Source organism: Heterocephalus glaber, unplaced genomic scaffold (assembly GCF_053883595.1).
Source record: "Heterocephalus glaber isolate CG9 unplaced genomic scaffold, H.glaber_assembly_v1.0 deba00001572, whole genome shotgun sequence".
Taxonomy (NCBI): Eukaryota; Metazoa; Chordata; class Mammalia; order Rodentia; family Bathyergidae; genus Heterocephalus; species Heterocephalus glaber.
The window spans coordinates 21,483,238-21,500,263 of record NW_028258357.1 but is presented as its reverse complement, the minus strand read 5'-3'; the positions used below and the strand labels follow the sequence as shown (position 1 = coordinate 21,500,263).

The 17,026-nt window shown below is 47.4% G+C and overlaps 1 protein-coding gene across 3 annotated transcripts in view; it reads left to right on the top strand.

Annotated features, from left to right (window-relative positions):
* Positions 1-17,026, top strand: part of Aldh1l2 (aldehyde dehydrogenase 1 family member L2) — a 50,035-nt gene that overhangs the window by 23,141 nt on the left and 9,868 nt on the right. For all 3 annotated transcript variants that reach the window (XM_021258385.2, XM_004844816.4, XM_004844817.3), the window contains exons 9-19: positions 208-299; positions 2,152-2,299; positions 4,366-4,485; positions 5,097-5,224; positions 6,578-6,728; positions 10,001-10,071; positions 10,147-10,252; positions 11,494-11,581; positions 12,019-12,112; positions 13,409-13,508; positions 15,753-15,851. In XM_021258385.2, coding sequence (XP_021114044.2) covers positions 208-299; positions 2,152-2,299; positions 4,366-4,485; positions 5,097-5,224; positions 6,578-6,728; positions 10,001-10,071; positions 10,147-10,252; positions 11,494-11,581; positions 12,019-12,112; positions 13,409-13,508; positions 15,753-15,851 — 1,197 coding nt within the window. The remainder of the gene's footprint in view (positions 1-207; positions 300-2,151; positions 2,300-4,365; positions 4,486-5,096; positions 5,225-6,577; positions 6,729-10,000; positions 10,072-10,146; positions 10,253-11,493; positions 11,582-12,018; positions 12,113-13,408; positions 13,509-15,752; positions 15,852-17,026) is intronic.

Sequence of the window (17,026 nt, the reverse complement as noted above, 5' to 3'; positions counted from 1 at the left end):
GCTCCTGCGTTGCCATGGAAACCGACTCCAAAGTGTCCACGTGCATCCTGGGTGGGCTGGCGAGGTGCCAGTGAAGCGAGGGACCCCTACTCGGTCCGGGGGCGCGAGCCTGGGGAGAGCCGGGTGTGTCCGAGAGGACACGGAAGCCCAGCCACGTGCGGGTCCGTAGGCGCCTCCCTAACTCTCGCTGCCCGCCCCCCCCCCCAGGGCATCTGGGCCGGAATTTTGAGCAATGTTCGAGCCATCGAAGCCTCTACGGACTTCTTCAAATCCGGAGCGAGCTCAATGGATGTGGCCAGGTAAACAGGCCCGCACTCTGTCCCTCGGCCCTGCCTGTCTTCCCCTGTGAAGTGTTCCATGGCCAGATGCGGTTACAGTATCACCTGCATCTCTCGGTTCCTAACCTGAGTGGCTTTCTGGTCTCCTTTAGACCTAGACTGCAAACCTTCTATCGTTTGCCAGTCTTAGAAATTTGTCTTTACATTTAGTAGGTGATTTTCCCTCCAGTATGATACCGGAATGGAGACTCTGCGGGTGAGAACGCTAGGGGAATTGTCTACACAGCCTGGCCGTTATTGATTGCACTTCCGCTGTCTTTTCTCTCCTGTTCCTCCAGATTATTCAGTAAGATAGATCTAGTTATCAGGCCACCTGCAAAGAAGGCATGCTCACCCTGACTTTCCCCACGAAGTCTGCAGCAGGTGGAAAGGGCCCTGGGATGAGGTGGGCCCAGTAATACCCGTATCACCTCTAGCAAGAAGAGTGCAGGACCCTAGTGTGCAGGGCCTTGCAGAAGTGCTTTTTTCTTTGGATAAGAACTTTTCTGGGATAGAAGATCCCTGGGAACTAACCAGGGGCTGCACAATCCCTGAAGATAGGTGGCACCTCAGTGGCTCTTAATCCCAGGCCATACACAAGCTAAGAATGACCCTTCCTTTGCCATGACCCTGCACACTAACTGAGCAGGCTCCTGAACATCCTACTTATTCATTCATTCACTGGCTTAGTTCACAAAATTTATTGAACACTTACTACATATCGAGACAGTTTTGGGAGTGGAGATACAGTTATAAACTAGACAAAGTCCCTTTATTCCTGGAAATTTTACTCTAAGAACTGCAAATTATCATTTCAATTACATAGTATTATCAAGAAGCAAGTTTTCTGGTTCCTCAAGTTATAGATTTCTTAGCCGGGGATGATAGCAAGTGCCTGTAGCCCCAGCACTCAGGAGGCTGAGGCACAAGGATCCTTGAGAGTTTGAGGCCAGCCTGGGCTCACAGTGAGTTCAAGTCCAGCCTGAACTACATAGCAAGACCGTCTCAAAAAACTAAAAAGCAAAACAAAAGATACCTGCAGGAATTCCTGGCTTCCTGCCGAGTGATTGCCAGTACCATCTGATGCTGTTGCCTTGATAACACCATTGGGTGTCATTGTCCTGGTAACTGAACCACCTCATCTCTTTTAAGGAATACATGGGCCAGTATGCTGGGGGCTTCCTAGTGTTCCCAGTTAGCATCAGCATTCAAGAGATGCCAGGTGACAGCTATCATTTGACACAGTAGCTGTGGAAATCAAAGGACTGGAAAGGACCTCAGAACTTATGCCCGCCTGCACTGTGGCTCTAGCGAGGCCTCCCTGGTGTGTGGGGCACACACCTCGTCTCTTTTGTTCTTGTGCAGGCAGAGAAAATATCCCGTGATGGTCCCTTGCCACCGCAGGTACAGTGGGGCAGCTGCTTTCCTTGTCACTCCCTGAGTTCACTGGAAAGGACTTTATGAGCTTTTATGGTCAGTCAAAGGACTGACTTTATGGCCCCTTGCTGTCTTGCTCATAAGTCATTCTTTTTGCCTTCCTTGTAGTTTTAGTCATGCTTAACTTTTTTTTTTTGGTACTGGGAATCAAACTTGGGACCTTGTGCTTGCAAGGCAAGCGGCGGAACCACATGCTTAACTTTTTAAGAAGAGAAATCACTGTTCTTCAAGACAGGTTTTGAGTGTCCTTGCCCCTGGCCTTATCAAACTCGGTAATGGCTGCTGACCTGAATGATGTCCCAGGATACAAACTGGTGTGAACCTGATAGGTGCTGGCAACAAGGTCCCCTGAGAGCCACCAAGAAAGGACAGTGACGTGACCTGTTCCTCCCCAAAGGCTGGTGGAAGAGATCAGACAGAAGTGTGGCGGCCTCCAGCTCCAGAACGAAGACGTCTACCTGGCCACCACCTTTGGAGACTTTGTGCAGAAGGTGGTGAGGAAGCTGAGAGGAGAGGACCAGGCAGCGGAGCTGGTCGTGGACTATGTGAGCTTCTGCTTGCTTTTCCAGCCGCCTCCTCGAGATCCGAGCCCTGTAGAGTGCTTGTGTCTTTTGACCGTTTGCTTTACATCCGTAACCTTTTACAGATAGCTTTGTTCTTGAGGTATGGTGGTGCACACCTGTAATCTCAGCACTCAGGAGGCCAAGGCAGGAGGATTACTGTGAGTTTCAGGCCAGTGTAGGCTATGTAGTGAGTTTAAGGCCAGCCTAGGCTACATAGGAAGCTGATGTGTATAGTACAGATGACTCAGGAAGCACAGAATCCACCCATTGGCTCAGTGGTTGTGGAACAGTTGGGGCTGTGCACCCGTCACCTCTCACTTTGCGGGTTTCACATCAGCCCATAGAGAAAGCCTGCAACCACTGGCAAGCATTCCATGTCCCTCTCCCCACCACCTACCCCCATTCTCTACAAACCACTAATTGCTTTTCTGTCTATGAATTTGCCCTTTTAGGCATCTCCCAGAAATAGAACCATGTGCTTTGTGACCTTTTGTGTCCGGCTTTTTCATTTAGCAAGGTTTATCTACACTGTAGCTTGTATTATTGCTGTATTCTTTTCCCTGGCCAAGTATTAGTCCATTATATGGATATACTTGATGTGCATCTGGGTCATTTCTCCTTTTTGGCTGTTAAGAAAAATGCTGTCATAAAATTCATGTAGAAGTTTTTGCTTAAACATATGTTTTCAGGTCTCTTGAGTAGACGTGGAACTCATGAATGGCATGGTAACTCCGGGTTTCACTTCGGAAGGAGGTGCCGACCTGTTTCCTGAGCGTTACACATTGGCCGGCCAGCAGGGATGAGAGCCCCGCCCTCCAAGCCCCGCCCTCCAGGCCCCGCCCTCGCTGCCCCCAGTCAGTCTCTCTCCTCCCGGAAGTTGCCGTCTCCTTGCCTTGCGCCCCGTGACTGGAGCACTCGGGTGTCCTTCCCCCTGCCGGCCGGGCTGTGTGTCGTCGAGGGGAAATGTCTGTTCCAGCCGTGTCCACCTACAGATCGGGCTGACCATGCTGCTCAGTCGTGAGAGTGCTTTGTCCATCCTGGATGCCAGGCCCTTGCCCTACGGGTCTGAGCATGTTTCCCCTCGCTCTGCGGGTGTTCTTTTCACGCTCTTGGCGGTGTCCTCACAAGCAGCGGGTCTCCATCTGGTGATCCGCTTTGTCTGCGTCCTCCTGTGTCGCCCTCTCCCTTCTCCGCGGCGCCGTGCTGTGTTACACAGACGCCGCCTAGGACGCATTTCCATCCCTCGTTGTTGCTTTTCCTGTTTCTTTTATTTCTAAGTGGGGGCCCTGAGGATTATCACTGAAAACAAGGTTTTCAGGTTAACGTCAGCGAGAGCTGGCCGCGATCCATCTGGCCCACGCCCGCTGGGCTGCGCTTGCTGCGGCGCACCCCGTCCACCAACACCGCTTTATAGTTGTGGCTCCGAACAGTGGTCTTTCATACCAGAGAGAAAAAAGTATATTTACACTGACTGCGAGATTTACGCGTGCGATTGCTTTCGCCAGTGCTTTTTATTTTTTCGCGTGCGTTCAAGGCCCTAGCTCATGTCCCTTCACTTCAACCCGGAGCAGCAGCGCGTCTTTTTCTTCTCTTGGGAATGCTTTAATTCTCCTTTATTTTTGAAGGCTGTTTGCTGTATGAAGCAGGGATTATTATTCCCATTTTATTGTTGAAAGAAACCGAGCGTCATCGGAAGCAGTTGAGTGTCTTCCTCCACTTGCAAGCTAGAGGCAGAGCCCGGGTGCGGCACTGGTCACAAAAGGTTAAGGTGGAAATAGCCCAGCAAAGGGACGCAAGGCTGCGCTTCGCGGACGCTGCCGCTAGGTGGCGGCGTCTCGGCCTCCACGCGCTGTCCACTGTCCGCAGTCCGCTGTCCGCTGTCTGCTATCCGCTGTCCGCCGTCCGCCGAGGCCGACGCAGTCTACCCAGGCGTCCAGGCCCGACTCACCCAGGCTGCATCCCTGGGCCCTGCTTCTCCTCTGCGTGGTTCTGCCTGTCCCGGCCGCGAGCCCGGGGTCCGCGGGCCCCAGCGGTGCCTCTGCCCGCAGGTGTCGAGGGAGGCGGACGGCAGGACCGTGAGGATGCCGCACCAGTGCTTCATCGGCGGGGAGTTCGTGGATGCGCAGGACGGGAGGACCTACAACGCGGTGAACCCAGCCGACGGCTCGGTGAGTGCTGGGCGATGCCTGCGCTGCGTCCCCTACACAGACAGCAACAGGGGCGCGGCCAGGTCCCCTCCGCTCTGAGAGGAGACAGCTCTGCGGACTTGAGGGTCTGGCTGCGAACTCAGCCTCCCGAGGTAGCCGGAGAAAGCACGCCTTCCTCACGGCTCCCCACAGGGGTGTGGCCAGCTAGTGCCAAGTTTCAGGCTAATAACCTTCATCTTCAGGTTGCTTCTTCTTTGCCGCATTACTGTTTGTATTACTTTTCTACCCTAAAATTCTTGGAATTCATACTTTTTCCTAGCTCGGTGTGGCGGTGCACGCCTGTAAACTCAGCACTCAGGAGGCTGAGACACGAAGATGGCTGCAAACTTGAGGCCAGCCTAGGGGACATAGTGAGACTCACTCTAAAGGAAGAAAAAAAACCGAAACACAAAAAACAATCTTTTCCTTTTTTTTGGTACCAGTGATCGAACTTGGGACCTTGCACTTGCGAGGCAGGTGCCAGAACCACTGAGCTAAATCCCCAGCCCAAATCTTTTCCTGTTAATACATTAATGTTAAGACTCACAAAAATATGCCTCTTACGTGACCTGTTTTTATTTACTTTGACATAGACTATATGCAAAGTAGCCTATGCTTCTTTGGCGGATGTCGATAAAGCAGTAGCGGCCGCAAAGGATGCCTTTGAAAACGGCGCATGGGGAAGAATGAACGCCAGAGAGAGAGGAAGGTTGATGTACAGGTGTGTTTTTTAGACAAGCAAATCTGTTACTTTGGAAACTGGCTAACAGGATTTTAGAAATTCCCACATGACCTTCTCGTGTGTGCCTGGGCTGTAATACAGCTTCTGTCACCCGAGTCTTGTGAAATAGCATGCCAGAAGCACTTGGCTCTTAGGCTGTCGCTGTGTCCGTGTTGGGGCCGAGACGGAGGCTGCTCCTCCCCTAAGGGCTAGGTCCACCCCAAGGGAAGGGCTCTGGGTGTGGGGACATGGTGACCACTGAGCCACAGCCCCTCCCTGGGAGAGAGCCAGGGAATTCCACGTCCCTCATGTCCTCCAGCCCGCCAGCCTTCTGCAGGCAGCCAGGTGGGCAGTCCACAAGGTCACCCGCAGCTCATGGGAGATGGACAGGGCTCAGCAAACCGAGCCTGTCCACGTCCTGTGTTTTCAAGGACTAATTTCAAATCCATTTGATGTGTAGGGAATTTGAGCAAGGAGAAAAGTGGTCAGGCCGAGGAAGACTATTATCCACCGGTAACGAAGGATGCCAAGAACGCTTAGATTTGGCCAGTAATTCCGTTTTCTGCTGACCGACAGCCAAGTGTCTGACCTGAGCCAGAAGAGCTCTTAGAGCGAGGTTGGCAAGAAATGCTGGAGCTGGGGTTTCAAGCCTGGCTGTAGAGAGCCAAAGCAGCTGCTGAAGGACCAGTCAGGGAGGGATGCAGACAGGGAGGGTTCGCACAGGTAGATTGGACGGTTTCCCAGTCATTCCGCACACCTGCACCTGCCTTCGCAAAGAAACAGGCACTACACTGGACTCTGTTGTGCATTCGTCATGCCTACCCTGTATTTCCATCTTGTCCTCTTCAGTTCATTTTGAAAATAGTTCTGTACCAGCCAGGAGTGGTGGCACATATGTGTAACACCAGGACTTGGGAGGCTGAGGCAGGAGAATTTCTGTGAGTTCAAGGCCAGCCTGTGCTACATAGTGAGACCCTGTCTCATAAAAACAAAAACATATTCCTGTACCAACCAGAGATCCACAAATGTTCATAGTTCTGAAGGGCTGGGGTTTCCTTCTACCACCGCCTGTGTGTTCATGAACTACCCACATTCCCACTGCCCCTACCGTCAACCCCGTGGCTCAGTCCCAGGCTCCTTCTCATGTATGCTCGGGCGAGTTCTGCCTGCTTCCAGTGCCGTGCTTTTCCTTGGAACCCCGAGGCAGTTCACTTATGAAATCTCTTGCTGAATTGCTGCCTTCTCCACCGGGCAGAGACCTGGCCCAGTTGGGTTCTGCTCTGAGTTCTGGGTTATGCACATAGCAGGGCCCCGTCAGTGTTTGTTGAACGAATTTCTTTCTGGGACATGCAGACTGGCAGACCTCCTGGAAGAGAACCAAGAGGAGCTGGCCATCATTGAAGCCCTGGACTCAGGGGCCGTCTACACCCTGGCGCTGAAGACTCACGTTGGGATGTCTGTGCAGACTTTCAGATACTTTGCCGGCTGGTGTGACAAAATCCAGGTGAGCAAAGCCGGTCTTCTTCACCCGGGAGAGGGGCTGAGGGCAGCGTGGACCAGGGGCCACCCGGACCCAGTCTGTGTAGGTCCCTCACCTACATGGCATGGTGGTCTTGGTCTGTCTCCTACTGAAAACCAGAGTCCCCGAGACTGGGTCATTTATGAAGAACAAAATTTATTCTCTCACAGTTCTGTAGGCTGAGCCAGGCCATCTCCAACATTTAGGTGTTATGAGTTGTGCTGCTAGAAACATGGGTGTGCGTCGATCACTGTAATCTGATGTCTTTAACTCTTTTGGGAAGGTACCTGGAAGGGGAGTACCTGGGTTGAATGGAATTTAGTTTTTTGAGGAATCCCCACACTGATTTCCATAGTGGTTGCACTGGTATGCATTCCCATCAGCAATGTAGAAGGCTTCCTTTCTCCCCCAAGGCCTCACCAACACTTGTTACTGTTTGATTTCCTGATGAAGGCCACTCCTTCTGGGGTAAGATGGAATTTCAGTTTTGTTTTAATTTGTGTTTCCCTGGTGGCCATCGATGTTGAACATTTCTTCTTGTAGTTAGTTATTGGCCATTGGTACTTCTTCTGAGAATGTCTATTCATTTCACTTGCCCATTTTTTAAAATTGGGCCTTTTATTTTGCGGAATCTAATATTTTTGTGTTCTTTATATATTCTAGATGTTAATCTTCCGTCCGAAGAATATCTGGCAAACATTTTTTCCCATTCTGTAGGCTGTCTCATCATTCTGTTGGATGTTTCTTTTGCTGTCAGAAGCTTTTTTTTTTTCTGGTACTGGAGATTGAACTCAGCACCTTGTGCTTGCGAGGCAGGCGGCAGAACCTCTGAGCTAAATCCCTGGCCCTGTGCAGAAGCTTTTTACTTTGATGATTCTTGGTATTATTTCTTGTACCATTTGGGGTTCTGCTCAGAAAAGCCTTGCCTACACTTACGTCTTCAAGAATTTTACTTATTGTACTTTCCAGCAGATTAAGTGTTTCTATTTTAACTGTGAGATCTTTGATCCATTTTGATTTTAGTTTAGTACATGGTGAGACACATGGCTCTAGACTCAATCTTCTGCATGTGGAAAGCCAGTTCTCCCGGCACCATTTCTTAAAGAGTCTGGCTTTCCTCCAGTGTGTGTTTTTGGCCCCTTTGTCAAAGATTAAAGAGCTGTATGTGCCTGTGGTTGTTTTTTACTTCTTCTATTCTGTTCCCTTGATCCACATGCCTGTTTTTGTGCCAGTACCATGCTGTTCTAATCATAGTAGCTTTGTAGTGTAACTTCAAGTCTGGGATTGTGATGCCTCCTGCTTTACTCTTGTTGCCCAAGATTGCTTTTGCTATTTTGGGTCTCGTCTGAGTCCGTATGAATTTTACAGTTGTTTTCTCTAGATCCGAGAAATGCTGTTGGTATTTTGATTGGAATTGCATTAAATCTGTGTACCAGTTTTGGAAGTATGCCCATTTTGATTATATTGATTTTGCCTATCCAGGAGCAGGGGATATCTTTCCATTTTCTGATGTCCTCTTCAATTTCCTTTTTCAGTGTGATGTATTTTCATTGTAGAGGTCTTTTACTTCCTTGGTTAGGTTAATTGTTAAGTATTTCATTTTTGTTGATGCTATTGAGAATGGTACTGTTTTCCTAATTTCTTTCTCAGTGAGTTCATTATTAGTGTAAAGGAATGCTACAGATTTTCATGTGTTTATTTTGTATCCTACATTGCTGAATATGGTTATTAATTCTAGAAGTCTTGGTGGAGCATTTTTGAGTCTTGTAAGTAAAGAATCTTGTCATCTCCAAATAATGATATTTTTATTTCTTCCTTTCCTATGTGTATCCCTTTTATTTATTTCTTTTGCCTGATTTCTCTGGCTAATGTTTTGAGGACTGTGTTGAACAGGAGAGATGATAGTGGACAACCTTGTCTTGTTCCTGATTTTAGAGGGAAAGCTTTGTCTTTTTAGTTTAATATGATGTTGACAGTAGGTTGGTCATAAATGGTTTTTATCAGATTGAGGTAAGGTCCTTCTGTACCTATTTTCTTCGGGATTTTTATCATGAAAAGATGTTGGGTTTGGTCAAGGATTTTTTTCCTGCAGCTATTGAGATGGTCACATGATTTTTGTCTTTGCTTCTGTTTATTTGATGTGTTACATTTATTAATGTGCATATGTTGAACCGTCCTTGCATTTTTGTGATGAAGCCTACTTAGTCATGGTGCATAATCTTTTTGGTGATTTGCTCCATTCTGTTTGCCAGTATCTTATTGAGTATTTTTGCATCTGTGTTCATCTATGTTCTCTTTTTTGGTTGGATCTTTGTCTGGTTTGAGGCTTATGGTATTGTTAGCTTCCAAGAATGACTTTGGGATTACTTCTTCCTCTTGATTTCATTAATGAGTTTGAGGAGTATTGGTGTTAGATCTTCCCTGAAATTCTTGCAGAATTTGCTGTGAAATCATCAGGTCCTGGGCTTTTTCATAGTTAGTAGGTTTTTTTTAAATTACTGCTTCAATTTCATTACCTGTTATTAGATTTTTCAGGGTTTTTAAGTCTTCTTGGTTCAATTTTAGTAATTAATATGTACCTTGGAATCTCTTAATTTCTTCTGAGTTCTCCAATATTTTGACCTACAGGTTTGGGAAGTAGTTACTAATAATCTTCTGGATTTCAGTGGCTTCTGTTGTAATTTCACCTTTTTCATTTCTAATTGCATTGATTTATGTCTTTTCTTTCCTTTTATTGGTAAGATTGGCTAGGGGTTTGTCTCTTTTGTTTGTTCTTTCAAAGAACCAGCTCTTCAATTCATCAATTCTTTATGTTCTTAAAAAACATTTCATTGATTCCTTCTGTACAAGAACTGGATTTGGATTGTTCGTGTTTTCCTAGGACCTTGATGTGCATTGTTACGTTATTTATTTGGGGCTAACTTTGTTTTTCTCATGTGGGCATTCACAGCTATAAACTTCCCTTGTAGGAATGCATTCATTGTGTCCCATAAGATCTGCTATGTTGTACTGACATTATCATTTAATTCTAGGAACTGTCTCATCTCTTCCTTAGTTTCTTCTGTGACCCATTGATTATTCAAGAGTGTGTTGTTTAATTTCCATGTGTTTGCATAATTTCTGTGGTTTCCTTTGCCATTGATTTCTACTTCCATTGCACTTTGATCTCATGATATGCATGGTAAAATTCTGATTTTTTTGGCATTTACTTAAGCATGTTTTATCAGCCAGTATACTCGACCCTTTTTATTCTTTAGGGGTCTACGATTCCCATCAACCAGGCTCGTCCAAATCGCAACCTCACCTTCACCAAGAAGGAGCCCATCGGGTAAGGCGGGCAGAGCCCATGTGGGAACCTGTGGGCTATGCTGCTTTGAGCTGAGGGTGTCACATCTCCCCACAGTGTCTGCGCCATCATCATCCCCTGGAACTACCCACTTATGATGTTGGCCTGGAAGAGTGCCGCGTGCCTGGCTGCGGGCAATACCTTGGTGCTCAAGCCGGCACAGGTAAGCCTGGGGCGGGGTGGGAGCCCATGCGCCCCTTGCACACACCCAGGAGCAGAGAGGCACATTTGTGAACAGTGCTGTGTGAAACAAAAACCAGCTCATGCGCTGGGTGTGGTGGTGCACGTCTGTAATCCCAGAGCTCAGAGGCTGAGGCAGGAGGATCAGCATGAGGTCAGTGGAGAGAGAAAGAGGCAAGAGCTCTTACTGTAGCATGGCAAATAGTCTAAGCGTAGCCTAAGCAGAAGGAACGATGGGATTAGAAATCACCATTTGGCACCTGTCACCATCATATGAGTCAGACAGAAGCCACCAATGGACACTAAAATAAGTGGGTCCAGTTTGAGGAGTGTCTCCCCACAAAATATTATTAATTATGAAGGATAAAACTGACACGCAGTGAGACAGGCAGATTATCTTTACCAAATGATCAGAGGTGACAGCATGGCTTCGGCAGTAATTGTTACCAAAAGTGCATACTCTGAGTCTAATCATGAGGAAATGCCAGACGAATTCGGGCCGGGGATGCTGCAGGAGCTAAGTGGCCTGTGCTCTCTCAAAGGGTCAGCGCAGTGGACTCTAGAAGAAAACTCAGAAACTCTCCCAGGTGGGCCGGGACCACGGGAATAACCACGTAATGCATGAGGGTGCCTTGCTTTCGCAATAAAACACGTTATCAGAACAAGTGGTGAACTTGAACTAAAGTTTGAAATTAGGGATTCTATCGGTTGTTACTTTCCTGTTTTTGAAAATTGTACTGTGGTTATGTAAAATAATGTCATACAGAAATATTTAGAGGCAAACAATGCATATTACATGTATTACTCTTAAACAGTGCAAAGGGATAGATGATAGGTAGGTGATAAATAACAAAAATAGGTGATAAAGATAGATGATAGATAATAGATGCTAGGTGATAGATGTAAATATAGGTATAGATAGATGATAGATAATAGATGATAAATAATAGCTGATAGATGATAGATAGGTGGTAGATGATAGATATACACAGAGATAGACACAGAGATGGGGAAGAAAATGTACAAAGTTAATATCTGAAGGATCAAGGTGAAGGATACAAAAAATTCTTTGTACTTGTATTTTGGTAACCTTGCTACAAGTCTGAAATTATGTAACAATAAAAAAGAAATAATGTAAAACAACAAATGAGCTCTCACACAGGCATGCTGGGTTCTGGTGTAAAGGGGCCGAGTGTGAGGAAGGTAACCTTGTCTGCTCTCCAGGTCACTCCCCTGACAGCTTTGAAGTTTGCAGAGCTGTCTGCACGGGCTGGCTTCCCGAAGGGAGTGATTAACATCCTCCCCGGCTCAGGTGAGCCCGCAAAGCAGCCTCTGGGCTGCACCCAGGGATGGTGCGGGGATGTGAGCGGCTGTTTTCCTGCTAGAGCCTTAGCCTAAATTATAGCTATCATAAAATTGAACACTGCTTAGCAAGAGGCACTGTGCCAGCCGTGGGTGCAGAACTCAGAGCATGGGGGTAGGTGGGTGGAGGCTATAGGACCCTGTGGCTCCCCTGGGTCCATCTGGACTTTCAGTGACTGCTGTGGGCCACACCCTGGCTCACCCATCAGTGTTGGGGTGCAGCTGGCAGCTGCATGCAGGATGTTATTTTAGATTTTCAGCAGTCTGTGATTAATATATAAAATGCAAAACTGAGATTGAAATGAAAGCTTAGACATCTGGATTCAAGCCATCCTCACCATTGGACCTGAGCTGTAGCTTCCTTCCTGTTTGACCTCCGTCCTGCAGGGGGCGTGGCAGGACAGCGCCTTTCTGAGCATCCTGATGTCGGCAAACTCGGGTTCACCGGTTCCACTTCCATTGGCAAACAGATCATGAAGAGGTACTGGTTTCACTGGGTCAGTTTGCTGCAGACCCCTCTCACATTTCTGCTTTTGTTTAAACAGAGCACTTTTGGGGTCAGAAAAACCTTATCATTTGTAGAAGAGAAATCTACTTCTTGCTGCTGGATATTAAAGTACTTGAATGTAATAAAAGACTTTCCAAAGCTTTAAAGAACACTGTTAGTAAAACCAGAGCTCTATTGAAATCCTACCCCCTACTGGTAGCTTTTGCAATCCAACGAAAAAATTGTTCTGTGCTGAAGATGCAGCCCTGATTGTTTTTGGAGCATAAGTTAAGAAACTGAAATGATTTCTATCTATATATGACAAGTCTGGATTACTTATAAAGTGAATTCTGAAGCTGGGGACAGTGGGACACACCTGTAATCTCAGCACATGGAAGGCTGAGGCAGGAGCACTGCCACAAGTTCCAGGTTAGCCTGGGCTACACAGAAAGACCTTGTCTCAAAAAACAAAAACAGGGCTAGGGATTTAGTTCAGTGATGCCTTGCCTGCCTTGCAAGCACAAGGTCCTGAGTGTGATCCCTGGTACCAAAACGAACAAACAAAACAAAACAATCCTCAAAATACAGTAATACTAGTTTTTTAAAAATTGCTAATATTTAAGTTTCCAAAATAAGACATTAAAGTATGTCAACATGATAGAACACTATAGTCACATTCATCAAAAATGTTTAATAACATTGAAAATTGTTGTTCAAGTGATAAATTGAGAGAAAAATAAGGTGTAAAATTGTCTATGTTGGGTAATTCCCAACTGTGTTAGACAAGGTATAAGCTTTGGTAGGATGCAGACCAGAAGTAAGTATATCAAAATGGTGAACGCAGTGATCAGGGAGCCATGTGATGCAGTTTTGTGATTTTGTGATTTTTTTCTTCTGTCTACATTTCTGAGCACATAGACAACACACTTCTGAAACTTGCCATCCCAGCCTCCAGTGTTCTAGCATCTGGCTAGAGACTGGATTTCCCTGCCAGGCCATACAGAACCCGAATTCCTAAAGAACCCAAGTTCTAGAAGCGCCTCTAATTGTTTGAGCCCAGAATTAGTAAACACCTGTGTCTTGTGGAAAATGTGTACACAAAGCACACAGTGAATCCCATGCTCTCAACACCCAGCTGCAGCAGAAATCACTGCTCTACTGTGCAGGTTTTGGGCCGGTACATTTCTTAACGTTACTGAGGCCAGTTTGCTCTGCCCAGTGGTGACATGGCTGGCGGGGGGCGGGGGGGTGCTGGGGTGTAAATGCTCATTTCCGTGTGTTTCCCTGCAGCTGTGCTGTGAGCAACCTGAAGAGAGTGTCCCTGGAGCTGGGCGGGAAGTCCCCACTGATCATATTCAGCGACTGTGAGCTCAACAAGGCCGTGCGAATGGTGAGTACAGGTCACACCCGGTACCAGTGACTGCCCGGGAATCCACTGGACTGAAAATGAAATCCCACAACTGGAAATCCTTTTCATACTAAGAGCACTTAATTTAAAAAATATTTTTATAATCCCTCCAATTTTGAAAATAAGATGTAAGTCATAGCAAGCATATCAAAAAGTCTAGAAGGCCTTCTAGTGGTGCTTCTGGCTTCTTCCTCCTGACATCTTACCCTTCAACTTGCTTTTGTCTGTTTTACACATCAAGCTCTGGCAAGAGCATTAGACACAGCACAAGCTTCTCTGCTTAAAAAAAGAAAAAGGAATTGCTAGCCAGGCACAGTGGCACATGCCTGTAGTCCCAGCCCTTGGAGGCTCAGGCAGGAGGGTCACTTGGCTGGCCTGGGCAGCAGAGTGAGATTTCGTCTCATTGAAAAAACAAGTGATTGGCAACATCACTTTTCTGGTTTTAACAGTGTCGTTCTGTAAGATATTACAGAGGAAGCTGAATGGAGGGTGATAGGAACTCCTATTTTTGTTTTGTTCTGTTTTGTTTGGGCATTTTGAGACAAAGTCTCGCTATGAAGCCCAGGCTGGCCTCGAACTCCTGGTGCTCTTCCTGCCTCAGCCTCCTCAGTGCTGGGATTATAGGGACGCGCTACCATGCCTGGCTTGGAACATCTATGTTTTTGCAATACCTGTTTGTCTCAAATGCTAAAACCTTATTTTGAACTGAACTTGAAGACATTTAGGCCAGTCTTCATTCTTCATCTCTGAGACGCAGGCGCACACTGAGCCCTGGAGAGCTTGGGCTGTGCTGGGCTCCTGGTACTTCTGGGGGGTAGGGGGTGTGATGTCCCTGGTTCCGTGCAGTGAGCGAGACACGGTCACTGCCCCCAGCTGTGGCTGAATGCAGACTGCAGTGTGCAAGGCCCAGGGAGGGCGGAATGTCCCAGGGCCATGTGGAGCCAACCCTCCTGGGCCAGGGCCTGCGGGTGACCCGTTGGGAGGTGTCAGTGGCAGACAAGGGCTGGGGCATCCATGCTGACATCAGGTTGGGGCTCCCCTGGACATCTGGATTCCCTTCCAGGGTCTCCTGGAGAAAAGGGTGGGAAAAGAAAGAGAGGAGAGAGATTTGTTCCTTCACCGTGCTCTGTTACATATTTAAAAGCACCAAATCTACACTCTTGATTGCATAACATGAATAAAAAGAATGACCCCAAACTGCCAAGGGTGACATCACTGTAGGTGCGCAGAGAATAACAGGGCCATGACTGCAGAGGACGTTCTTTGCCTTTCTCCAGCATTGAAATTCACAACCAGGGAGGCTGGTTTTGGCCACAGTTGGACTCTGTGGGAGAGGAACACACAGGACCCTGCCACGGAAGGCCTGGCGCACATGGGAGATGCGTGTTGTTTCCAAGCACCTCTTATACTTCTTATCCAGTTTCAGGTTTCCTGGGAGTAAGTTAGTGATTGGATTTAGTAAAGAAAGATGCACAGATTCTAAGTCTTCATAGTCTGTCATTTTTTGACTGGCTTCATTTCAGAGATTTTGAAAACTTACTGAAAGATAAATTTCCCTTTTCAGGGGGAAGGGAAGCTTTCTAAACATTTGTGATTTATGCAAATTAATGTAGAAACTTTATTCATTTTTTTTTTTGAGACAGGGTCTCACTGTGTACTTCAGGCTGGCCTCAAGCTCATGGCAATCCTCCCGCCTCAGCCTCCCGAGTGCTGGGATTACAGGTGTGCACCACCGCACCTGGCTATGTTGCAGGGATTTTTAAAGCAACATAACATGCACATATTACATTTATTTTTATTTTTATTCTTTTGGAGACAGGGTCTTGCTATGCAGTTCAAGCTGGGGTTGAACTCACTATGTGGCCCAGGGTGGCCCTGAACTCATAGCAGTGCTCCTGCCTCAGCCTCCTGAGTGCTGGGATTACAGGCGTTCGCCCCTACACCTGGCCATTACATTTAAATTTATAGCATTAACATGGTTTTCTCGCAGCATCTTGGGTGGCCTATCCTTGTTACCACACACTTTTTTAATGCTCATGGACCGCAGCAGGTCACGTCAGAGCCGCGAGTATCCCAACAGTGCTCATCACTGCCAGACCAAGGGCCCCTGTGACACCCTGACATTGTCTGCTGGCCTGCAAGTGACACCCTGTTCTCCGTGTGTACAATTTCACAGCGACCTTGGCCCCCAAGCTGGGGTAACACTGTCTTCTCTCCTGCTGCCAGGGCATGGGCGCTGTCTTCTTCAACAAGGGAGAGAACTGCATTGCGGCCGGGCGGCTCTTTGTGGAGGAGTCCATCCACGACGAGTTCGTGATGAGAGTGGTGAGGGCTCCAGCGTAGCAGCCGCTTCCACATGAAAAGCACCCCTAGCGTTACTCATGAATTCTTCGGAGTGGTAACATTATGGTTGTGCGTGGTTAAAAAACAGTGCTGGCAGGGAGTGTAGCTCAGTGGTAGAACACGTGGCTTAGCACACACAGGGACCTGGGTTCAGTCTCCATCACAGGAAAGAAAGAAAGAAGCCCTTGTTTTCTACACCTGCATCGTGCCATGTTTCCAGGTTAGAGTATTTAATGCCTGCAGTTGCTTCACAATAGCCCGGTGGGGGAGGACGTGGTGGGACTAAGTTGGCCATGCATCGGTAGCTGCTGACACTGGAGGATTCACTGTATGATTTGTCTACTTCTGTATTTGTGTTTGAGATTTTTCATAGTAACAGATATAGGTCTCTATAAAAAAGCCTTTGTAAAGTAGGCTTTAAAGCTGTTAGTGTGACACCTTGCTCTGCAGTTGTGACATATTAAGACTCTTGTGAGAGACTCCTGCCTGATTATAAATCCCTAAATCGATTATGAGCTGCGTGGCTACATCCTTTCCAATCTGTTTGCAGTTAACATGACAGCATATAATTTTTCCACTAAAGTAACAAATTAATAGCCCCTGTAGATGAATCACAGGTCCATAAATGCAGGCCTGGAAGTCACTATAGGACGATTGAGGTGAGCTCTGGTGGAACCCTTCAAGTTCCCCTGCCTTGTGCCATTAGGAAGGTAATAATCATGAGCTTGCTTCTGTCAGCAGAACTAGCCTTGGCTTCCCCTCCCTGAGCCACTTTCCTACCCCTGGGCCACCAAAGAACCAAGAGTTTCCTTCCTCCTGGGGAGGAAGTTGGGGAACAAGGAAGTCACAGAGCGGCAGGTGGCGGGTGATCCAGTGGGCAGTGCCACCTCCATGACATCTGAGAGTCATTTTGTTTGTGTCTCATAAAATCCACTCGGCAGCAGCACACCGTGGGCTTTCACGGTCAGTGACACCGTGGTGAAGTTTCACCTGCTGAGGCAGAGACCTCAAGGCATTGGTGGATCAGTCCATTGGCAAACACACGGGCACACATGCTTTGGTATTCACTCAACAGTGATTTCTTGAGCTTTTGCTTAGTACCACTCACTGTGCTGTGCTGGGTGCAGGAACACAAAGGACAGAGCAGATGTGGTGTC